At 43.2% G+C, this 25,609-nt stretch overlaps 1 protein-coding gene across 6 annotated transcripts in view; it reads left to right on the top strand.

Annotated features, from left to right (window-relative positions):
* Positions 1-25,609, top strand: part of FRMD4A (FERM domain containing 4A) — a 481,635-nt gene that overhangs the window by 415,324 nt on the left and 40,702 nt on the right. For all 6 annotated transcript variants that reach the window (XR_015877834.1, XM_088468780.1, XM_088468779.1 and 3 more), the window contains exons 11-12: positions 480-566; positions 24,936-25,012. Coding sequence is in view for 5 of the 6 variants with exons in the window: in XM_088468780.1 (XP_088324906.1) it covers positions 480-566; positions 24,936-25,012 (164 nt within the window). In the remaining variant the exon portion in view is untranslated. The remainder of the gene's footprint in view (positions 1-479; positions 567-24,935; positions 25,013-25,609) is intronic.

Raw genomic sequence — 25,609 nt, 5'->3', positions numbered from 1 at the left:
ACCTTATCTAGCTCCATTCAGCTGCAGCAGCAGTTCCTCTTATTGCTTAGGGGGTGGATCTTCCTATGTGAGTGACAGGCTGGCAGCATGGGAGGGAAGGAAGGGAATGCAGGAGAGAGAAAGGGCTGCCACCAGAGTTCTGATTGTACCGCACTGACAGGTGAGAGTGCTGTGTCTGGGGGCTGGGGGAGATCCGGAGGCTTGCAAGGTCTGAAAGAGGCATTCCTTTATTTATTTTTATTTTTTGTGGACTCAGTGGCACCCTCCAGTGGCTGGCCCACTTAGTCATCTGCTTAATGGTTGCACCGGCCCTGCTGACAAGGGATCTATAGACAATATGTCCAAACTGAAAATAAAAGTTTGGAAAGTCACAGCCTTATTGGCTCTTTTCATTCCACAATTGATATAACTTTTGTACTATTATGATTACTATTATCCTCTAAAGTGATGTGTCATGTAAATATTCTCGTTAATCACAGGACAAACAAGGAATTCCATGGTGGTTGGGACTTAGCTACAAAGGTATTTTCCAATACGATCACCACGATAAAGTAAAACCACGAAAGGTATGTTTCTTTTCACTTTCTTAATTATTACACAATCTGGTAGTTATCTCAAAAAGGAATGTACACTTACATATTAGAGCATTGTGTATAAATGAAGAATGTCTGATTACTTCAGAGTGTTGCTCTAACATACCGGTGTTGCTCTAACATCCCAGGGTTGCTCTAATATACCAGGGTTGCTATACCATAGCTTTTTAAACTTAACATGTCTAAGATGGAGCTGATCATCTTCACACCCTCCCGCATAACTTCGCTTCCCACAATTTCATTATCAATTGATGGCACAACTATCTCCTCTAGCCCCAAAGTGTGCTGTCTTGGAGTTATCCTGGACTTCTCCATCTCCTTCAAATCACACATTCAGCACCTCTCATCATTTCTATCTCAAAAATATTTCCAGGATCAGACCCTTTCTCACCCTGGATGCTACTGAATCCCTCATCCACTCACTGGTCATCTCCATGTTGGACTACTGTAACCTCCTCCTATATGGCCTCACTGACTCCCACCTCTTTCCACTCCAATCTGTCCTCAGTTCTGCTGCTCAGCTAATCTACCTCTCCAAATGTTCTACATCTGCCTCCCCTCTCCTTACAGCCCTACACTACAATTTGAGGTTCTTACACTCACTTACAAAGCCCTCACCCAATCCTCTCCCATTTATATCTCTGACCTAATCTCCCTCCACACGGCAACTTCGCTCAACAAATGCATGCCATCTCTCCTGCCAACTGATTACTTCCTCCCACTGCCGCCTCAAAGATTTGGCCCATGCTGCTCAATACCTCTGGATCTCCCCCCCTATCAGACTCTCCACCTCTCTACAGATCTTCAAATGGGCTCTCAGTACCCTTCCAGGTCTCATCCTAACATGTTCCTTCCTCCCTGTCTACCCCATCTGTGTCACGCCTGTTTGTCTACCCCTCCCCTTTAGAATGTAAGCTCTCACGAGCAGGGCCCTCTTCCCGTGCTTCTCATTACTTATACTTTCAACTACTCCTTAGTCCCCACAAGGGCACCTAACACTTGGTTGCAGACTACCTGCTTATTTTGAGTGTTATAATCGCTAACACAGCAATGTGTATAAACCATGTCCTTGTCCTGCATTGTATTGTACTGTAAGTCACTGATTTCTTGTTCACTTATTTGTTTATGCAATTTGTAATTCGCTGCAGAACAGTTGTGGTGCCATATAAATAAAGGATAATAATAACTAGTAGTACTCAGCCCTTACTCCTGTGGTGACCCAGCAAATAGTCAGCACACCCTCATGTTCCAATAGTTCTTATTCCACATAGATCTGTGCCTTATGGGCTTACATTATAAACCCCTCGTGAGGACATGATTCTGAATCAAATGCAGCAACGATGTCGGTCTCAGTGGAGTGCATCTAATGCTGGCCATACATGCTGCAATTATCGGGATGATCCGCCCGATATTGGCGGATCGCCGCGATAATTGTAGCGTGGGGGGGGCGACCGATTGTTAAATATTGCTCGGTCGGGCATGCAGGATTGTCCAGCATGCCCGTCCGATGCGATATTTACCCGGTAACTGTCGGCCGCATCGGGCAGTGTATGCCCAGCGCGGCCGACAGACAGACATTTCCTGTGTTCCTTCCTACGGAAGGAACAGGGAAATGTCTCCTGCCCCGGGGGCGGAGCGCAGATGTCGGGCTATGTATGCCGCGGACATCTGCGGCTGGCAGCCGGCCAGATAAAATGTCTGTCGGTCTGACAGACATTTTATCCTGCCGTGTATGCCCAGCATTAGTCGCAACTCGCATGTGCCTCACTTTTGTACATACAACAGAGTTGCAGAAGAAGTTTAGACACACTGTAGCAGAAATGTAAGAGATGTTCCCGGACTGTGACTGGAGAGACAACGGGGGTGGGGAGAGGCTTAAAAGACACACAGAGATATAGCCTCTTATGGGAGTGTCACAGGTGTGTTGCGGACGTGTTGCTGAAAGTGGTTATGTACAGAGATACGTAGTCGCTCACATAGGAGGCCATACACAGACAAAAACTGCACCTCCTGTAGGGTTGGTGCAAGTTTCGATGGTGCGTCTATGGATGGTAATGCAGTGTCTGTGGACGCTGCGAGTGGGTACTCCAGTACTTGCACATTTGGACACACAGATGTACCCCAGGGAAGGGCCTTGTAGTGGCATTAGTATAAAGTCACAGATGTGACACAAGGACGACCATGACTGCATCAGAATCGGGCCCTGAATGAGGTTTGAGATATAAAAACCAAGTCACAGTGGAGGAATTGGGGCATCAAATGCACATTTAACCTCAAGGTGGCTGACAAATAGCTCCCACTGTGTGAAAGCTGCTAGCTTTTCAAGGGTTTGCATTTTAGGGCAAAGGTTATTACTACTTTACTTTGCATTTTCTATATGTTTTATTCCTTCAAATACACAGACAAATAATTACTGTAACAAGTTTATTGTTTGCCGATAATAGACCTAGATAATGTTAATATACTTAGCAGCTCAGGCATTTATTTACAATGCCTTATGAATGACTGGATCCTCTTTATTGCTTTATATTACTCATATATAACAACAACAACATATTCCACAGTGCTTTACATAATGCAGGATTTGTCCAACATTCCATGATAATACGGGATGTAGTTATCTCAATCCCGACATCGGAATCCGGGTAGGGATTTAAGATAGGCGTCGAAATACCGACGCCTATCTCAATCCCGACGCAAGAATGCAGAGGACGCCAGCCCGAACGAAGGTAAGTCCTGGGCGCCCTTAGTGTTAGCTGCGAGGGTTAGGCACCCCCAGGGAGAGATTACAGTTAGGCCCCCCCAGGAGGGTTAGGTTTAGGGTGCGGCAAGAGGAGTTAGGCACCCCCCGGGGGAAGGTTAAGGCTAGGCACCACTAAGTGAGGGTTAGGGGGGGGACAGGGGGGTTAGGGCTAAACAGCTGCTGGTATTTCAATACCATTTCAATAATACATAGACCTACAAATAAACATAATGTGAGAGCAGGGCCGCCATCAGGGGGGGACTGCCGGGCCTCGAGTCCCGGGCCCGGAGAAAAGCAGAGAGAAAAGGGGGCCTGTGTAGTAGCGCTGCTGCACCAGCAGCTAGGGGGAATTATTGATATAATGCCAGCGGCATTACACATACAGCGCCGACCACGAGCCATCTAGAGCTCCCGGAACGTCAGCCAATCAGGAGCAGCCGCTCCTGATTGGCTGCCGATCCGTGAGCTGTGATTGGCTCGCGCCCTGTACCATATTTGAAATGGTTAAGCATAAGTGCTGTCGGCGCTGCGTAAAGTGAACTGGGCAAGAGGAAACCACATGACCTGCGATGGTCACAGATCCTTCCTCACAGCAGCATCAACTGTTAGCGCTGAAGAGGTACTACAACATAGTCCCTGACCTAGCCCTGTGCTTCCTCCCCACCAGTCCAGCCAGCCATCCCTGCCCTTTTCACCACTTGTTCCAGCCATTCTTCCCTGCCCCCCTGTTCCAGCCAGCCTTCCCTGCCATTTTCACCCCTTGTTTCAGCCAGTCTTCCCTGCCCTCCCCCCCCAGCCAGTCTTCCCTGTACTGTCATCCCCCCCTGTTCTAGCCAGCCTACCCTGCCCTCCCCCCTCTTCCAGCCAGCCTTCCCTGCCCTCCCCCCCTCCTGTGCCAGCCAGCCTTCCCTGCACTGCCCCCCCCTGTTCCAGCGAACCTTACCTGCACTCCCCCCCATTTTAGCCAACCTTCCCTGCCCTTCCTCCCCCCCGTTCTTCCCTGTCCCCCCTCTTGCAGCCAGCCTTCCTTGCACTGTCCCCCCCATGTTCCAGCCAGCCTTCCCTGCCCTCCCCCCTCCAGTCCAGCCAGCCCTCCTGTCTCCCCCCTAGTCCCCTTCCTTCTGGCTTTTTAAGTGGATCCTACTTTTTTGGTGTGTGTGTATTTATAGCAGTTTTCTCTAGTATAGTTCCATATGATAGTCTAACATGTTATATTAACAACCACATCCAAAACTTTGTAATAAACTGGTTTGAGCACCAATTGATGTCCTCCCCCTGCCCCCGGTGTAGCTCCGCCCACCTCAGTGAGGGGGGGGGCTGCCTATTTTGTGTTAGTACCGGGCCCCACAATTTCTGATGGCAGCCCTGTGTGAGAGAGATGCTGCTGCCTAGTGGTTACATTCATGGTCTTCTCTGTACCAGCCATTTCTGTGGTTCATTATCTGCTACATAGTCATAGATCATATTAAAGTTGAATGTTTAACCCTTGTTGTTGGTTTGGTTTTATATTTCAACTATTAACTAAAATTAATTTCAGATAATTTGATCTAAAATGTTGAGGTCAAATCTTCAGCAGTGCAGTCCTGTGTTTTTATCACTATTTTTATAGGATTTTAGTTTTTAACTAGCATCATAGCCATCGGATAAAAAAAATATTTTCTTTTTATTAACATACAGGGCAATACTTTCAACTTGCAAAATAGACAAGCATATTTTTTATATATATATAGTTAATGTTTGATTTCTATGACTGGTCTGAAATAGATAATGGTGGTGACAGCTTGTAAAAGTACTTGATATATTGTGTCATTTGCATATCACAGCAAACCAACTGTGCTGCACATTACGGAAGGTGTCAATATTGGTCTAGCCTCCTGCTGATAAATGAGTGTCCTCCTATTGAGTTTATGGGCTGCAGACATCCATATCCTCATACTAAATCCAGGCTGACTTTAGATGAATAGTTTCTGAGCAATAAATTCAGGAATTTCAGCAACACAGAATCTCGCATAAATGCCATTAGGGGTTTTTTTTATGACAAGACACAAACTAAATCACAGACTAGTGTATATTACTATGAAACCATAAATAAAATCTACAAACATTATCCTCCTGACCTCCCGAATTACCACCAGCAATCTAATGAAGCCCATACATGAGGAGTGTATCGGGCCATTTGCTTTTCTCCCGATGCTTGGGTCGGCAGATCAGCAAAATCGAACATGTTGGACCATCGATTCACCAAGTCCCTGATAAGTCTGGAATTTTTAAATGCTGGATATTGCTGATCCCCCCCAACTAAGCGTCAATCATCGGATCGGCATTGGGAACTCAGGGACTCGGCCTGTAGATGTATGGCCCGCATGACTTCATTATACTGCCCCATCTATTTATTATATTGTTGTTTTCCTCAGCTAATGAGATCCGGTTTCCTCTGTGACTAATAGTATTTTAATTGATGCTATGCTTGCTGATTGCATGCAAAGATAATTGGACTGTGAGTAAATAATGATTCTGTCTGTATCTTGTGTAGAATTATATAATCATATAATAGTAATGCACAGCATCAATCTACATTTGTATGTATTGTTTCCATATGCATCTATTTTGGCAAAAAATACTGATTGAATGGAAAACAAAATCAAGAAACATTTACTTTGTACTTGCTAAAATGTGTTCACATATAGCCATATCATTTATTTAAAATGTATAATTAGGTTTTCTATAGAGTATTGCAGCTTAATAGGAGAGCAGGTGCTGGAGTTTTGAGGTGCAATTGTCATAAGTAGAGTTTCAAGCTGCCCAGAAGTTGCAATGATAGTGTATTGAGAATAAGCGCAGAAGATAATACTGGGTCACAGTACATTAATGTCAGCTCTACAGCTTGTGTATTTCTGAATTGTGTATTTACACAATGATGAAGTGTTCTTACCCGTTTTACACTGAAACCTGGGTCCAGCCCAGGTAACTTAACAGGGGTTTCAAGCCGTGTCACTGCAGGCTGGACCCAGGATATTGCAATGGCTTCCCTCAGCAGGCGCTTGGAGATGACATCATCTGCAAGCGTCCGGATGCAGCACTCTGTATGCAGTTAATGTATGCAGATAGGATGACCCGGGACACCTGTTAACACTGCACCGCAACCCGGATCCAACCCTTCTCGGCAACCGGGTTGGAATTTTACTCCGAGCAGCAAGCCGGCTTAACCTGGCAATAACCAAGGTTTTAGCTGCAGTGTAAAAGAGGTGAATTCAACCAGTTTCGAAATAAAATGTATTGTTTGAATTACCTGAGTGTTAAGTTATATTCATTATTCCTATTTTTAATATATCTACTGTCATCGGCAATGCATTTTATCATTTGGGGCAACCTGCTTTTTCACTTTCATTCCCAGTTTAGCTTTTTATTCAGAAAGCATTGTTTTCACTTTAGCATGATAGATGATAACATTAGCCAGATAAACCTGTGATGATATTGCAGAGACAAAGATAAATTAAGAGAGGTCTTTATCAATGAACACAGCATGAGTGGAACACGAGGGCGGTTTACAGGAAAGGCTCCACATCTTATTGAATCTTGAGCATGTCATGGGTCCTTCCAGTTAAAGCAAACAGCGGAAAGCACTTCCCACTAATCTAATTACTATCTATAATGTGCATCTTTTATTGAATGACCAAGAGATCTGCACAAGCTAAGGTTATTGAAGTGTGTATTTGGTAAAGACATTAAACCCTCCAATTACCTGGAGGCCCTGCAAAAAGGATAATTAACTATGGACATGCTGCTGGAACTGGTATCTCATCTAGCCTGGGTGCTTCTGGATGCCAACTAAAAGGAAGTTAATTGGGTCAAATTAAATTTTTACTCCTTACTTAAAACAAGACTATCAGGTCTATATGGTAAACTGAAAAAAGACCTATTTTTTTTAGATGTTACTGCCACTGGTAGAACTACTTCTGATAGTGATAGCACCACTGCCGGTAATAAGGGAAACTTATTTAAAAAAGACCACAGTCATACAAGTACAGCCGCAAACCTTGTTCTGCTATAGCCATTAGGATGATCATAAAAAATGACTGAAAATATTCTTTACAAGAAAAATACCTTGTTCAAGTAATAATCAGTAGTATTCAAATATTTTTTAACATATTTATCTACTTTTTAACAACTTATTTTTATATATTTATTATTAGTGGGAAAAAAAAGCCCAAGTCTAGACTTTCAGTTCTCGAGTGCAACACTGAGACTGTCCCATCAAAGTGTTGTTAGTATCCCCCAGGTGGCTCAGCTAGATTTTAATTATAAACTGGCAATAGGCGGCAATAGAAAATCTCTGACATACAGGGCAATATATTGATATGCAGCATTAACAAATACATTGCAGAACTGATTGCTAAAATGTATCACAACGATTCATTTGGCCTCTTATGCAGTGTACACACTTGACCGAATGACCGTCCGATTTTGGTAAGCATACTCACTTACCAATCGGCCACACAATATGTCTGGCCACAGGAATCAACTGTGATATCATTGTAGCTGGCTCCTGTGGCCAGCATATGGGTTGGTCAGTCATGTGTATACATGAGCAGATGTGAATGAAATATCTTCCAGATATCTTGCATCTGACATGACATATGCATTATATCTGTGACAGACATCGTTCACAGACATATCGTGTGTACACACAGCCAGATGCAATGAACGATATATCGTACATCGGCCGTACGAATCATATATCATGCAGTGTGTACCCAGCATTAAACTAGCAGATTGAAGGATTGTCTTGCTACCTGGGAGTGTGTTACAATCTTTTGGAATTTTGGTTGTCCTCAGTTATTTTTGTACTCGCACAACTCCTAGCTATAAAGAAATCTGACAAAAACTGTTTGCATGTAGTGGTCCTATAAAGTAACCTGCTTGATCTGCCACACACAAGGCAGGAGGGTATAGTCAGCCACACATATGGAGATAAATAATAACAAAATAAAAATCCGACCAGTCTGGTCAGTTACACAGAAGAATGGGAAATTACATTGGCTAGAAATTACATTGACATATATACATATACCTACAAATGTGCGAGTTTATCTACCAAGCAGTGAGGGGGATAGTTCATAGCTGCAGGATGGAACTTGAATGTCTGGGTGCAAATTCTGCTCTACATATGAGTTGCAACATGTATGACCAGTCATAATTTGGAAAACAGTCTTAACTGCATTATTTTATTGTACACTTTCTTATGTGTGCTAGAATAAAGGTTATTGCGACCAGATGATGTTGCTCCACCAGGCAATCACAGATTTTTCTAGGTAGCCAGAATAGTGGTGGTTACTCGTCCCTGAGAAACCTAAGTGGGCTTATTCCACCACTTCTAGGGATTCCCATACAATGGCATTAACTGCCTGTTACTGACTCTTCTCACTGTGTAGTTGGTGGGTAACTTGCTGCCAACACCAAGCTCCTACATCGGCACCTGGAACCGCTCGTTCCACACAGGCTCCTACCACTAGCCTTGTAAGTGCCTACTTCTGGGTATGTGTGAACATGCTGCTGCAACACCTTCTGATTGGTGTTGGCTAAATCTCACTGGTTTCTCACTATGGACCAGTCTGTGCTAGTTGTTTGAGCTTGGAGACACTGGACTCAATCCAGAACAGCCAGATAATGGAGTTACGTTTGCCGCTTCTTTGGTAGTAACAGGATAAAAACAGATGCAGGCGTCTTAAGGCAAGATGTTTGTTGTTAAAATGTCTTTACAAAGACAAGTACCTTGCTGAAAGTGCTTAGGACAGTCACAAAATACAGATGTCACAAAGTGCAGTCCTTCCTCAGAGGATATACATTCAGGGCTCACGTCTTCTTTTTATTCAGTTCTAACACACAATACTACAGGGGGTAACCTGGGTCCCTTAACCAATCAATCTATGTGCATTCACACATTTAACTTTGTTCCTAATGAACAATGGGGAGTGGTCACTCTTCTGTGCCTGAGACTATCTGGAAAGGTGACTACACCCCAGATGCCGGCAAGTCTGGAGCAGGAGTTGGTTCCAAGACTTACTTCCAGGGTTCTGCTGGGGGACTTTATCACCTTCTCTGGCCAAATTTGGGCTCCAAAGCCTGGGAGATGAGATCTCTAGGCAGCAGTCTCATGGCCACTAAGTGGGAGCTCTTTGGAGCAGTGTCATATCTATAATGGGTGCAGGGTTTGTGGTTTACACAGGCCCCTGAGTCCTGGGGGACCCACATAGCACACCCTGCACACATGTTCTTAAATACTTACCTGTCTGGAGTCCCGTTTTGACAATGCTGCACAAATAACTGTAAAAATGGTGCAGCTGCAATTTTCCAGGCAATTTGTGCATGCCCAGTAGACAAATTGTAGGGAAATGGCTGCTGCGCCATTTTCCCGGAGACCTGCACACATGCACCGTAGACTCTGACTTAGAGTCTCTTAAAACGCCCCAGGATTTACATATCAAGTGCTCTACAGAAAAAGATATTTTAATGCTATTTATTTTCAACATATACAGTAGTTTTTACACAGGCAGTTATAACACTAGCAGTGGTATGTTATCCATCTCAGTACTGATGGTAGCAGGAGCTACTCCCCTGGTCCCCAGCGCACTGCATCACACACAGTGAGCACCATGCTTGCCCTCCTGTAGCCTGGCACTTTGTAGATATTAACCTCCAGCATTTGGATGCTCAGCCTTGCAGCACAGTAGTGCTAGGGTCACGGGATCTAGTCTTCCAGTCCACAGTGTTTGACACGCAGTCCGAGACTACGTCCCTAACTGCAGCAGCTCTTTGTATATAGTTAATCCACTGCATCAGTGCATCCAAAATAAAAAAGTTATATTTCTAGCGGCCCCAGCGACCTTGCTGACTTCCCTCTGCGCCGGGATATTAACTATTACCTCATTGTAGCCGCAGGAGGGGGTCCAGGCTGCGGCACACATAAAAGTACAGAGTTGTTGTGGTCCTAAGATGATGGTATAAGGAGAGGTGAATTAGTGCACACATCCAGATTGTAACAGCTGATGTTTGCTCAACAGACAGAATTATTTTCCAAATGAAACTGAATTAGTATAATGATAATAATCGTTGTTCTGGCACAACGCAGTGATTTGGTAAGATTCAATTTGGAGTACATGAGGCTTAGTTTACATTTCTTTGGCCGTTCCCCTGTAAAACTTGACCTGATATATTCCTAGGTTCGGAAGCAGAAGTGTGGGTGGTGTAACTGCCACTGGCCAACCTGAACTGTACAAGCTGTGCTCTCATAAACAGTTATTCTTCCAGCAGCTCTTAATTATTTGGAAGAGTAAACAAAGCTTCAGCTGCAGACTTCCATGTTGGGTGTTAACTTAGAGGAGCCAGACGATTGCAGACAAGTAACATGCATACTACAAATGAAAGGAAATCTGCTCTTGTAGTAGTAACTTTCACTGCTCACTGCATAGACATCACTTCATGAAGGAAACTGGCATATTGCACACAAATATAAGACTTTAACCTCTTGGTTGCAAGAGAAGCGACCATAGTTTGACTTTATAGGTTATATATAACTTAGTTTGTCCTTTCCACTTGTTACCCAAAATAAATTCCTCGTGGCCCTGAGCTACCCTTGGGGTGCCTGCGTCCTTACAGTCTGTTCTATAACAATGTGTCTGTAGGGAAAAGGTCAGAGGGTAGTATACTTACCCTTTTGAATTTTACAGCCAATCAGATTAACAATCCACTAATGACTTGCATGCCAATAATCAACACCAGTAAATCATTTGCTATGTATACATTTACCCATATACATATAGAAATGGCAACAAATGAAAGTACTTAAAGCAGCTGAGTAAAATTGTATATTCTTTATTTTATTTTATAATGTGTTAGAGCCTTAGTTGTTAGATCCTTGGAGCTAAATAGTACAGATACAGACTGACTCTGGGCCTGATTCAGCAAGGATCGCTATTCTGCTTATACGCACGTAACGCAGTTGCTAATATCAGCGGTGATATGTAAATGTTTGCATTCGCATTGCGATCGCAGCCTAACATAAGGATGCCCTCTTCCCCTTACTCACATCCGTATATTTGGGCAACATAGCAAAATAATCGGTAACATTGAGTAACATCAGACCCATACGCACAGTTATAGGCAGGGTCAGACCTCACTCAGGAATTGCTGACTTCAGGTCACGCTATGAGGCCTCAGGCTGCGTATGGTATTGCAGTGGCTAATTTATGCACGCCTATGTAATGCCGTTGAAACGCACTGGCGCCTGCGTTCGTCTGACCACTCCCCCATCACCACCCACAGACGGCACTTGCTGTCAATCACTCTGCTGTGGGTCTGCGTGGTCACTGCAGTCCCGATCGCAGTGGCCGGTTCATGCACTGCGATGCATGCGCAGTATGCAACAATCGGCGATTGCGTGCGTATAAGCAACTGCGATCCTTGCTGAATCAGGCCCTATGATTGCAGAAAAACTATTGTAGTAATTGACTAAACGAGCACAAAGTAAGTAAAAGTAATATGATTAGGCGGTTCTCTAGAAATGTTTAACATTTTTACCTGAACATCAGCTGTGGAAACCCATGTGACAGCAAATGCAATAACATAAGAAAGTTACTCACACATTCCTTGTACATTTAGGGGGTGATCCAATTCTCGGCTGAGAATTACAGTACGGTAACATTGCAGATTTTCTTGCACAACTCTATGGGCTGCGAAGGAAAATCATGATGTTGGTGGCTTCAAGTTGCCATGGAAATTATCAGAACACTGGCAACTCTTGGCCATTAGTAACAGTTGAACTGCCCCTAACAGTCACTGCTACCACTTGGTTGTGCTTTTATATAAAATACTTATTTTTTTATATTTCGTTGTGGCACAGGAGCTGAAGATTCTTGCACTAGTAAACTCTATGCAGTACCCATAAAGTACATGTGCCAGCAATGGCAAACATTGCCGAAATTGTATTCCCTGAGATATTTCTGCTAGCACAGGTGACTGTGGGCCTGATTCAGACCCGCTCGCAAGCGGGTCGATGTTGGCCCAGTGCGCATGCGCCCAACGGAGGTTGCTCCGTTGTGCGCATGCGCGAGACCCGGATAGCGACAGACAAACAGTCGCTCCGGGTCTCGTACCAAAGGGGGCGTGCTGTCGATTTTGAGTGACAGCACGCCCCCTTTGGTGGGCGGGCCGGGGGCGTGGCTGCCCAGACGGAGGCGTTCCCATGGGAACACTTACCGTTTGGGGCCGGCCCCACTGACATCACAAGTGATGTCAGTGGGTGGACTTCTTGCTCTGTAAGAGCAAGAAGTCAACTGGGACTTGCGGCAACGAGACCCTACCACAAGGGTCTCGTCGCAAGTCCGATGGTCGCGATGGTCTTGACCATCGCGACCATCATCCTGGCCGCTCGCACTAGCTGTGGGTGGTCACTCACAGCTATGCGAGCGGCCAGGAGGCCACTCTAAAAATACAATAGGCGGGCACTGATTCAGAGCGAGCGCTCTGAAAGAGCGTCCGGCTCTGAATCAGGCCCTGTGTTCTAAGTTGTGGGTTTAATGCACAATTTAATTACATACAACCTGCTATTCCATTTTTCCTCATAGCGAAACAGGGAGTTTACAAGCATAATGAGGCAAATATCTGGTCTTATTTTTATTCTATGTAAAAAGCTTTTTTTCATTCCATTATGAATAAGCTACAGTTTCTACATAAGTTTGTTAGTTAACAGCCTAATGCAGGACATTTCACAGAAATCTACTACAAAAGGCTGATTAGTACTGCAGACTGCAAAAGCCATTATTATCAGTGGGGACTGTGGTCTGAGCCCTATGTTCCAAATTCCGAAAAAGCTAAGCTTTTCAGAGTTTGGCCCCATTGGTTTACACCATCCTCAGATGGAGCAAACCGCTTCATGCATATGGAGGCATTCTCGCAGGAGAGGGCTCTGACATCCCTCTCCCAACTCTTGTGTCCTCCATCTGGCTCCTGAAACTAAAGCTGGCCACACATCTAAAGATTATCTGTCCAACCAGCCAACTAGTTGATTGGTTGGAATGAAAATCTGGTAAGGAATGAAAGCAAATGACAATCAGCAATTTGCTCCCAAACGCTGGAAAATGGACGAAACATGTTGTTTGAACAAATTGTTTAGATCAAACATTTAACAAACTTGTCTGAACGACCATTTTCATCTCTTTTCTTGCATTTAGGAGCAAATTGCTGATCATCAGTTACTCCCATCCGTTACCAGATTTTCATTCCAACCAATCAACAAGTTGGCTGGTTGGATGTAAGTTGGTCTAGTGTGTGGCCAGCTTAACACTATGTGCATGCACATTTTCATTTTCTCAGGAGGAGTCTTTCGAAAATGTGGCAGGGATGTAACACTCAGGGACAGCGGTTATCGTGACCACTGTCCATGCGGGTTACATTCAGGGCCATCTCTTCCATTGGGCTTGTTGGGCAGTTGCCCAAGGGCCCAAAGCTTGTAGGGGCCCGGTAAATTTATGAGATTTTTATAAGCCGGCCGCCAGTGCACTGTATTCTGATATAACCTCCCCCCCCCCAGTCTCTCTGCATGTGTGGGAGGTATGATGGGCATGCAGGAGGGTTTAATTTTATTGACCATTTACATTTTTTCCAGTGAATGGGTGGGTAGGGCCCCATTGCATTGCTTTGCCCAGGGCCCACACTGCTGTTAAGACAACCCTGGTTACATTTAGTACATAGCGGCTATACTTTTATTAAAAATGAAAGTCTGTTGTGATACAGACAGGTAATAATTGCGCCACTGTCAAAATTATTGATACATAGGCTCCATACTCAAATAGTAAAGCACCAAACTTGCTGCAGTTCCAGTGCTCTGTATGATAATAGATAGGCATGGTGGCAGATATTCTAAACATACTGAGTCTACATATACTGCCTAGTTTCAATATGAAAAACCAGCACAACAAACATCAAAGATCAAAAGATCACAGTAAATGTACCTGACATACTTAGGGCCTGATTCACTACCAATCGCAACTGTGATTGCAATAGTGATTGTGCACGCAGTTCAACTGCGATAATATGCTAATCCATTGCGATCGCTATGCCATTGCAGCATAACATAAGGACGCCCACTTCACCTTACACACATCCGTAATGTTTAGCAAGACAGCGAAACAATCGTTACAACAGAGTACCTTCACAGCTTCACGCACACTTGCACAAGCTCTGACCTTACTCAGAAATCACTAACTTCAGTGCAAGCTATGAGGTGTCAGGCTGTGTAGGGCATCACAGTGACTAATTTATGCATGTTCCTGCAATGACGTTCAAATGCACTGACACGCCTGCGTTTCCCCGATCACAACCCCCCCCCCCCCACCCCAAACGGCACTTCTTGTCAATCACTCTGCGATGGGTCTGCGTAGTCACTGTGATCGCAGTCCTGAAAGCAGTGGCCATTTTGCGCAGACGCACTGCGATTCATGTGCAGTATGTAATCAGGTAATCGCAGTTGCTATCGGTAGTGAATCAGGTCCTTAGCCTTCTACCACCTGCCTCAAGTCCTGAATATATGGAATAATCTTAGTTTTATCTTATATGACACAGATGACCAATTAGAGGGTTTTATATTAATTATTAAAATTAGAGCTACTATACTTAGATTGGTGGGATGAATATGTACTTGTGGTAATTGTTATTCTCTGTAGTAGGCTGTATTTGTTTTGGGAAATTTTAATTGGCTTTACAATTAGCCTTAGAGTTTAATCATTTGTACATAAAAGCAGGACATATTAAATCAGAGCAGTTTGCATAGATGCTGGGTGCTTTCTGTTCATTTGGTGTATTTAGTGCAGAAAAACAAGGAACAGTAACTACTCTCTGTACTATATTTTATAGCTAGCAAATAGAACATTGGCATCCACAGCCGTTCATTTATTAAGACCAGATAGCTGCATCAACATGAAATATTGCATGTATTTATCTCCAAATTCAATCTGACACGTTTGGTAGTGATATGTTAATAGTCCCACCAAGCATATAAAAGGATGCAAGGTAGAAGAGAATTGCATTTATGAATGTGTAAAGGTCACACTGGTGTCAGGTTTTGCATCTGCCACTGAATTAACAGAATCAGGTTTGGAGCTCAGACAGTACGTGGTTTGATGGATGAGGGAGCCATTGAATGGAACATCTTGGTTACATTAGCAGGTCATATTAGAAAGGGAAACCAGCTTTTGTTTTCTGAACAGGATGTCAACAGCTCACCGGAAAGAGATTAGGTCTGTCCTTTTTTCATTATTATTTTGAGACATTTGCATGATTTGGATGGAATTTAATAAGCAGTGGGCTGAGACCACAACATTTATAGTAGGTCTATGTGGGCCAGGAACTGGGTGATTAATGTCTGGAGAATAACGGAAGGCTGGACCACCAGGAAATAAAAAAAAAAAAAAATCAGGCTGGAATTTGAACAATGGCCCTGACATTTCTTTTGCTGTGGTGGAATACAAAATGTTCTTACCAACATGAATGTATTTACTATGTAAGAATCCGCTAAGAACTTTTTATTGTTGTTGATGTTGCTATAATGCAGACACAATAGTACATTGAGACACCCATAGCAGGAAATTCCCCATAACAGTAAATACATAATTAAAAAGTGTAAACTTGTATGTTGTATTATATAATAGAAATCTGTCTGAGCTCCAGAACTGATTTTGTTAATTCAGTCGTATATGCAAGGCCTGATAAAAATATTACCTTTCATAAATGCAATTTGTTTTGTTCACTTAAAAAAAAATTATTGGAAACGGTTAGGAATAAAATGTTTACGTGAATTAATGATGCATATAATAAAATACATACCCTTAGCTGGCATGTTACAGAGGGCAAAGAACTATTGTGGTTATATTGGTGTCAGGGTTTATCGTGCTGTGCACTCTAGCACCAGCAGCAATGTAGTGAGTCAGTGTGTTAATAGTCCAGCCTGTTATATTTGTAAATCTTTTGTGCATTTATTCCAAGAGCCTATAATGTTCACTGTTGACCTGAGCCATTTATTTACCCAGCACACTTGACTATAAAATTTGGTGTGTATGTTAAGTTTGTTTTGTTATCATTGTGTATAAACATTGCTATAAACAATTATATTAAGGGTGAGACATGAGTGTCAAATGTTTATGTACAGTAGTGCTCAGGGAGTAGTTAAATACAATGTATATGGGATGTAAACTGCTATTGGAGTAGTTGGCTTGATTACAGCAGCCCAAGCACCACGGAATACACATATCTGTGAGTCATATTCAGCAGTCTCTTATACTGGTATCTATGCATTGCTGTAGCTGGATTGTAATGTATATAAGAAGCTAATGGGTGTCAATGTTTAGTTATCTTATTCCCTACATCATACAGTACTTTATCATATGGGCAATGTATTTATTCCACATATATATACAGGCAGTATCTATGCATTTAATATATACAGAACTCTGTAAGATATTTATATTTTTTAATTGTCTGACATGTATGTTTCTGTATATGGCAAGACAAATAGAAGGACTAATAATACTGACCACACACCACAGAATGATGACTGAATTGTTAATTGGTGTTAACAGTCTGCCCCCCTACCCTAGGACTGGCACTCCGTATTCTACCTGCCCCCTCAGGTCTGGAATGAATCCCTACAATTTATTTCTGTAAGCATCTAGTTATAGCTTTGTGGTCTTGTGCTTGGCTGTACTGGGGTCATATCTAATATAACCTGGTGTGTTAGGGCTGGTCCCTAAATATCTGAGGTTATATAATAGCTGACATTGGGTTCCTCAATCAATTCTGTGAAAATAACCTTTGTTATAAAACACTTTGGCATTTTTTGTTTTACGTTAACATGTACTGATCATGTAATTTTGCAGCTTGTAGGGGAATGTGGGGGGGGGGGGTTTTATAGATACCGCTCTTCTACTTTTGCCAGGCTGACCATACACTGCATGATGGTCAGCCAAATTACTGATTTTTAATGATGAATGTTAAATGTATAATACTGAATGATCATCATTCACAGCCTGAAAATAGGACTAGATAATTAGTTATTGCTTACATGCTGTGAGTTGACATGGCCTCCATACATTGTGTAGTGCAGTGGTTCTCAAATTCTGTCATCAGGACCCCAAACAGTTCACGTGTTCCAGGTCACCCAGCAGGTGCACGGGTGTAGTCATTGCTCACTGACACATTTTATAAATACACAGAACTAATTACTTCACTTGTGATGCTGTGAGGAGACCTGGAAAACATGCACTGTTTGGGGTCCTAAGGACCGAGTTGGAGAACCTTTGGTGTGGTGGAGGCACGCCAATTATCAGGCAGTCTCTCCTGCCCTCCTCCCTGCCGGATGGTTGGCTGCACTGTTGTGCAGTGTATGACCAGCTTTAGGTTTCTTCCCTGTGAATAATATGGAGTCTAGCGAGGCTGGTAAAATACTGTCCAGATAACAATTTAGTTAGCAAAAAATATAGAAATATTTAGAGTTTTTCATTTAACTCCATGTGGTAAATAGTTTGTTTCTGTGGCCATACCGGCAGTTGCAGAATGTTCAAGCAGATCTCTGTGTGTGGTAAAATAAGAGATCTGTGCACACAGGCCCTCCCAACAGTTTTATTGCTGACTTCTTCTCCAACTTCATTTTGCTTAATAGATTCCATACTGGATAGGCACTTAGGCCTGATTCAGATGTGCACGTTAACTGCATGCAATGCTGATATGCACATAGATGGGCAATGTTCTAAGTATTGCACATGTGTCCCGGTGTTTACCACGCGGAGAGGCAGAGTGAATTTGGACACGAGCTGTGTAATTCAATGGTGTGTTCCCGGGAGGTAACAGAGGGGAGACTAGACAGACATGTCGAGGGCGAGTAACTGACCGCAACTGCACCAAAAAGACACAGTAGCGCTGGCAGTGTTCAGATGGAGAAATTGCACCTGTAAATGGGCTGGTGCAAGCTTCGATGGTGCGACCGATGGCGCTTCTAAAGACGCACCAAGACAGATTATCGCCGCTGCAAGTGGGCGTCTCGGTATGTTCAGGATCAGTCGCGGCATTAGCATAAAGATGCAGATGTGGCCGCGAATACATGAATCAGGCCCTTAACTTCATATTAGGGCACACAAACATTTTTTACTTAAATTCTGCAGTTACTGTATGATAGGATAACAACCAGAATCAAACGAACATAATCACTGCTTAGCAACATTTCCACTACAAAAACCTTTGTAGACATTATTCTCTTGAAATTAGAAGTTTGTGAAGCGATCCAATTATGGTATGATTAACATCCAAGGTAAGGAAAGTTAAGTGGTCTGTTTTTAAATCTTGAGAGTTTTTTTTTTTTTTTCTTGCTATGTGTTTAGGAAGATATACTGTGGATACACGTTCAGCTTGGGAGAAATGTGAACACTACAAACAAGAGTTTCAAAAGTTTCACACTACAAAGTATACCCAATGTTAAAATGTTTCACAGTGTAAACCATATTTTCAAACGGAAAGGCACATTGGCAAGAGGGCACACGCACAGCTCTTTGTGTTGAAAGCTATGTGGCATTTGGAGAACATTAAGTCTTATGTTCATGCTTATTTTCAAGTTGTGCTGCTGATCTAGTGATTGGAGGAATTTTGAATCTCTTCCAGAGTTTTAGTAGTCACTCTGCCTGTCATGCTTTCCCAGAATTACAATGTAGCACAGTAAGCAGGATGCTCTCTGAACACCAGTTTCATTCTTACAGACAGGAGTAAAATCTGAAACATTTTAACACTTTAAAGTAAATGTTAAGCTACACATACACAGGAGGCATTTGTTTAGTTGTTTGAATCGGTATGCAGCCAGCGACATCACTGATGCACCGCCATGGTGACTGAGGGCCTGATTCCGAGGTGTACGCTATCCCGATGGTTAGTACACATCGCTGATGTTAAGTGATCTGCACTTGCGTAAGACCCGTTCTGTGCATGTGCAGATTGAGTCCTGCGATACCGCAAGCCTCTGCCTGATTGGCAGGCAGAAACATTTTGGGGGTGATATGGGGGCGGGGACAGCCTGTGTTCCCAGAAATGGGGCGTGTCATTCCTTTTTCTGGGAGTGCTGAGGCCAGGGTCTGTGTCCATGGATGCAGACTTCCTGGCCTAGCAAGCCACCAGGACCCGGTCAGGCTACGGTAAGCTTCAGTTATCACAGCCTGGCCAAAGGGACAACCAATTGTTCCGATGGTGATCCCAGTCTGCGACCTTATTCGCAGCACTGGGATCGCAGATGCAGCAAGGAGGTGTCTGTTTCCTAATGCATTTGCATTTGAGAAGGACATAATTGCACAGCTGTTTATGTGCGTCTCTGCAATTCTGTCCATCTCTGAATCAACCCCCTGGTATATCTTATGGAATCCAATGTTACCACTCTGTGAAGTTTCGTCTAAATTATATGATGTCATCCAAATCCATCCAGTGGAAGTCCCAGAACAGGCTCCCTGGGTCAAAGTTCTTCACAGCGCATTCAGCCATGAGGTCTGACCGGAACCCCAACCGCTCCATTAGGCATCTCAAACCAATTGCCACCCCTCTGTGAAGTTTTTATCTAAATACATCCAGTGGAAGGTCCATAACAGGCTCCCCAGGTCACAGTTCTACCCAGCGACCTCGGGTCAAAGTTCTGCCAAGCGTACACCAACAGGGGGTCCGATCGGGACCACAACCCCCTACTATGTCTCCTGGAATCCAATGTTGCCACTCTGAAGCTTTTGTCCAAATCCATCCAGTGAAAGGCTCAGAACAGGATCCACGGGTTAAAGTTCTGCCCAGCTTGTACCAACGGGAGGTCTGACCGGGACCCTAACCCCCCCCCCCTTAAAACTTGGCCACCTTGTGTTGGTTTCATCCCAGTCAGTGCAAGGGTGTCTTAATGCATAACAAACACACAAATAAAGAAACCGACCAATGAATTATATATATATAAGATGTGTGTGATAGATAGATATAATATATACACATGCACATATACACTCCTTAGCCATAGCATTAAAACCACCTGCCTAATATTGTGTTGGTTCCCCTCATACCGCAAAAAACAGCTCTGACCCTTGGAGGCATTGACTCCACAAGACCTATGAAGGTGTTCTGTGGTATCTGGCACCAAGACATTAGCAGCAGATCCTTTCAGTCCTGTAAGTATGAGGGTGGTTGTCCATGGCTCGGACTTGTTTTTTCCAGCACATCTCACAGATACTTGAACAACTTATGCAGTGTGGCAGGACACATTATCCTGCTGAAAGAGGCCACTGCCATCAGGGCATAGTGTTGCCATGAAGGTGTGTTCTTGGTTTGCAACAATGTTTAGGTAGGTGGTACGTTTCAAAGTAACATCCACATGAATGGCAGGACCCAAGGTTTCCCAGCAGAACACTGCTCAGAGACTCACACTGCCTTCTCCGACTTGCCTTCTTCCAACAGTGCATCTTGGTGCCATCTCTTCCCCTGGCAAACGATGTACCCAGCTGTCCACATGATGTAAAAGAAAACGTGATTCATCAGACTAGGCCATCTTCTTCCATTGCTCCATTATCCAGTTCTGATGTGTGTGTATTGTAGGGGCTTTCGGCAGTGGACAGGGGTCACTAAGGGCACTATGGTAACTCCAGACAGCTTAGCCTTCAATCCCCATGTGCATCATGAACCTTGGGCATCCATAACCCTGTCGCTGAATCACCAGTTGTCCTTCCTTGGATTACTTTTGGTAGATAGTAAGCACTGTATTTTGGGAACACCCCACATGGCCTGCCGCTTAGTGGTGCTCTGACCCAATCATCTAGCCATCATAGTTTGGCCCTTGTCATAGTTACTCAGATCATTACACTTGCCCATTTTTCCGCGTCCAACACATCAACTTCAAGAACTGAGTGATACTGCTGCCTAATATATCCCACTCCTTGGCAGATGCCATTGTAATGAGATAATCAATGTTATTCACTTCACATATCAGTGGTTTCATGTTATAGCTAATCTGTATGTATGTATATATATATATATACATATATATATATATATATATATATATACACACACATACACACACACACACACACACACACACACACACACACACACATATATAAAAAACGCCATATGGCACGCTTTTTTTTTCTTTAAATTTTGCATATTAAGGTGCGTATCCGCTAGCAGATAGTGGAACGATAGTACGATTACAACATTGTAATCGTACAGTCTTCCCCCTTCCCCTGCAGTGCCTACACTGAACGATATGTCATTCAGTACAGGCACCCTCCCTCATCCCCGAACATGCCCAATCTGTCATTATCGGCAGACAAACCTGCATGTTCAAGCGATCATTGATGTCGAAAACGACCAGCGGGAGCGCGCATCGCTGGGCGTTTTCGCCATTTTAATGCCTGCTTTGTGAACGATTAATGAGCGATTGAACGATAACTGTCATTATCGCTCAATCGCTCATTTTAATCGCCTAGTGGATACGCGGCATAAGTCGCATCGCCAACACAGCGAAAAGCCGCTCACAGTGTATCAGAGACACTAGGCTGTGACTTTCACTGCACAGGAATTGGTAAACACATGTACAGTGTCGAAGATGAAGCACGTTGTAATTTTGCATGAAGAAAAGCCATGACTGCTTGCATCAGAGCCATTTTTACACAGATTCATACTTGCACACTGATGTACAAATGTAACACACCCCACTGATCAGTGTACGCTAGCAATGTTCTGTAGTTCAGCTGCTTCAAGTTGTTTTATTTATGCGATTAAGACTCACATTTTGTGCGAAAGACGCTTGACGAAGTCGAGTTGCACTGGATCTGGAGCGCTTAGGGCTACTTGGCATGACTGAAGCCACAGTAAAAAGAAAAGGGACACATCTGTATACACAAACTCCCTCACTTCACTTAGGGTGGAAATTAAGCAGGAGGTCGCTGTTAGAGGCAGGATCAGGTATTTTGCATCATTAAGCTCCCCATAGATGAATGAATCGTTGCTAGTGAGTGAGAAAGAATTGCTCATTACCAGTTTGGGCTACACCGCATTACAGTGTATTTCCTGCTTAGTAAATCTAATGGCCCTACCATAGCTCTGCTTAGTAAACATGCACCATTGTGAATTTGGGAAGTGGATCTTCTCTTGTCTCTCGGCTGCTCTATTTGGGCCTTTCCATTTTATGTATTAATCTTGTTGACTAAACAGGAAATGGATTGACAATTGTCCTCTAAACAGTGAATCCAGTGCTCCGTGTTTCTATATCTATGTTGATACAATAACAGGAAAAGATAGAGATTTTCCAGAGTAACAATTCTGTGTTAGAAGTAACACAATGGGGTCAATCCATTTAGGGGCGAGTTTGTGAAAGCGAGTTTGCATTCTGAAACTCGCATACATGGAGTGAATGCACGCACCAGAGAAATGCGAAATCCAATTACAAATGCCAATTTGTGGAACTTACGATGAAATTGTGCGACTTTCCCACAAAAAGTTAACTGTGCATCAAAAAATGGTGAAACCACCCTGGACCCCAGTTAAGATAGTGGGACCATATAGAAAACTAGAAAACTGATAGTGGCCATACGGAAAATACTGGAGGTTCTTAAAATGTGTCAAATGATAGATTTTTGCACTTTTTATTACAAGTTGAATAAATTATAGCAAGCAGGTGTTTTTCAGCAAATGAAAGTCTCTCCAGCATTTTGGGGTACAGAAAAACGTCTGAATAGTATTTTTTCAGTGTTTTTAACCTTTAAAAATAAAAGTTGGAATAAACACTTTTACCTCTCATCTGCACATTAAAAAAAATCCTCTCCCATCAATACACCCCACATTCCTGTCCCACGTCATTTAACACATTTCACTTTTTAGAGAAATTCTTCTAAAAACAGGCATTTGTTTGGCCAAATTATGCTATTTAAACCCCTCACAGTGCATGATTATTCATTAGGATGGATGTACCAGTGAGTTCTGCACTGTGTCCCGACATTTTTACCATTAAATAAATAAATTTCCCTCATCTTTTAACCTGGTAAGGCAACAGAAAAAAATTTTACTTTGAAAAATGTAATTTGTAATTGGATTGCGAATAAAATTCACTGTGATAACAGCTCTCAAGACCTAACTCATAATTCTAATTGGATTGACCCCAATGTGTATGTTTATAGTACGGCAGACGGGATGCCGACAGTCTAAATACCGGCTCTACAATCCCGCCCGCCAGCATCATGAAGGTAAGTATCTAGGGTTAGGCACTAGAGGAAGGGTTAGGGTTGCACTAAGGTGGGAGGGTTAGGTTTAGGCACTAGGGGGAGGTTAAGTTCAGGCATCGGGGAGGGAGAGGTAAGGGTTAGGTGTAGGGAACTTACCTTCCAGTGTCGGGATGCCACTGTCGGTATTCTGACAGCCAGGATCCCATACCCAACCCCTCTGAAGGGGTGTAACTTTGTAATGGTGCGATTGCGCTGAGCTAAGATGCAGAGAGGGGAGGTATACGCTTTGGGGTGGTTTAACCGCAGCTTTGCTTACAACTCTATATTTAGGTGAAAATAAGCATTTTATTACACACACACACAATACAGGAGCAATTATGAACATTGTTTTAATGGAATTTCATGCATACATTCGTTTTATGTTGTAATATTTGCAAATGTGAAATTCTAAAGAAAAAAAAAGAGAAAACAAAGGATTGTGTTTATCTCTTTAATCTGTGAACATTTGTAAATACCTTAGGAAGTATAGACAAAGTCAGTGCCAGAACTGTTCATGTTCCACTCCTTTTTATAGTTAACTGTGATTGCTTTAAAACCACGTGTCCCAATGTAATTCAAAACATTATAATAATCAGGCACCTCTAAACATATGGGTGTTGGAATTCCACATATCTGTACATGTAAACAAAACCAGTGTCACTCTAACCTACCACCTTTAGACCTTACCCCTTACTACCAGTGGTGTAAATGTTCTCTGTCTGCTTTCTAACACCTACAAGATGCCTTCAGGGAAGTTGCACTCACTGAATATTGAGAAAGTGGCTTTTACAAGCTCACATTGTTATCTCATGTTGCCTTGCCTTGAATTAAGGTCAGCCCTCAGCCCCCGCCCTCTCCTGGGGTTTTTTAGAAGCTGTTTCAAGCAGCAGTACTTGTCAGGGGCTTACACATTAGTGGGCAGGAAGTGGCTGTTCCAATGGGAGGCAGGGGAATAGGAATTCCTCCTTACCATTCCATCACTGTGCATGAAGGAAGCTGCAAGCACTGAGGGCTACTGCTTGCTCCTGGGATTTATTCTTCCCCCCTCTCTGTTTGCTGGATGCTTGTAGGGTGGGAAATAATTTGCGAGCAATAGGTAAAACAAAAGAAGCAGACAGCTAACACACTGTGCTCTGCTATCCTTTTTATTCAAGAGGCAGGCAGACTACATTGCTACAGTCAGCCTTGAGGAGTTGTGGACATGCTGTTGCTTTTGGGATAGTTCTTCTAATTGTGATCCTGGTCTTTAAGATGGTGACTGATTCCAGCTGTGCTCTTATCTAGATCTTTCAATGGAGACAATTGGAAAATCTTTACTTCAGAGAAAAGAAGTTCTCAGTAGAAGTTCATGATCCTCGCAGGTAAGTTGCAGAATCCATGTCCTTTGTTCCCTTTGTAAAGAGATGCAGGTTGTGAGTGAATGGGTGCGTGCTTCAGCTGTGCTGACAAGGCAGGGCAGATGTTGAAGTGACAGAGTGGTAATGGCAGTGTGATTGTACTATATGCTTCCTGGGATGTGCCTTCCATAGCAGCCGGTGCTTACTGTACATTGCATAGGGATCTATTTACTAAGCTGTGTTAGAAGATAAAATGAACGATGATAAGGTACCAGCCAATCAGCTCCTAACTGCCATTTTTCAAAAACAGCCTGTAGATGAGTTAGGAGCTGATTGGCTGGTACCTTATCACCGTTCACTTTATCTTCTAACACAGCTTAGTAAATAGACCCCATAGTTTGATATAGCACAAAGCTGCAGCACCATTATCCTTTTGGACTTTACCAGCAGAGCAAATACACTCTGCCGCCCTTCTAACTCTCCTTCAGGAAAAGTTAATTCATATTCACCCCCTCCCAGCTTCAATGACTTTAAACGGCTGTCAGCTTAATACAACACAGATCTTACAACAGCAGAGTTGCACAGATTATTGTGCTGCAAAGTATCATATAGCAGTGTTAC

The sequence above is a fragment of the Taudactylus pleione genome, unplaced genomic scaffold, assembly GCF_031769625.1.
Source record: "Taudactylus pleione unplaced genomic scaffold, aTauple2 ptg000086l, whole genome shotgun sequence".
Taxonomy (NCBI): domain Eukaryota; kingdom Metazoa; phylum Chordata; class Amphibia; order Anura; family Myobatrachidae; genus Taudactylus; species Taudactylus pleione.
Note: the sequence above shows the minus strand (reverse complement) of the source record. Positions and strands in the feature narration are given on the sequence as shown.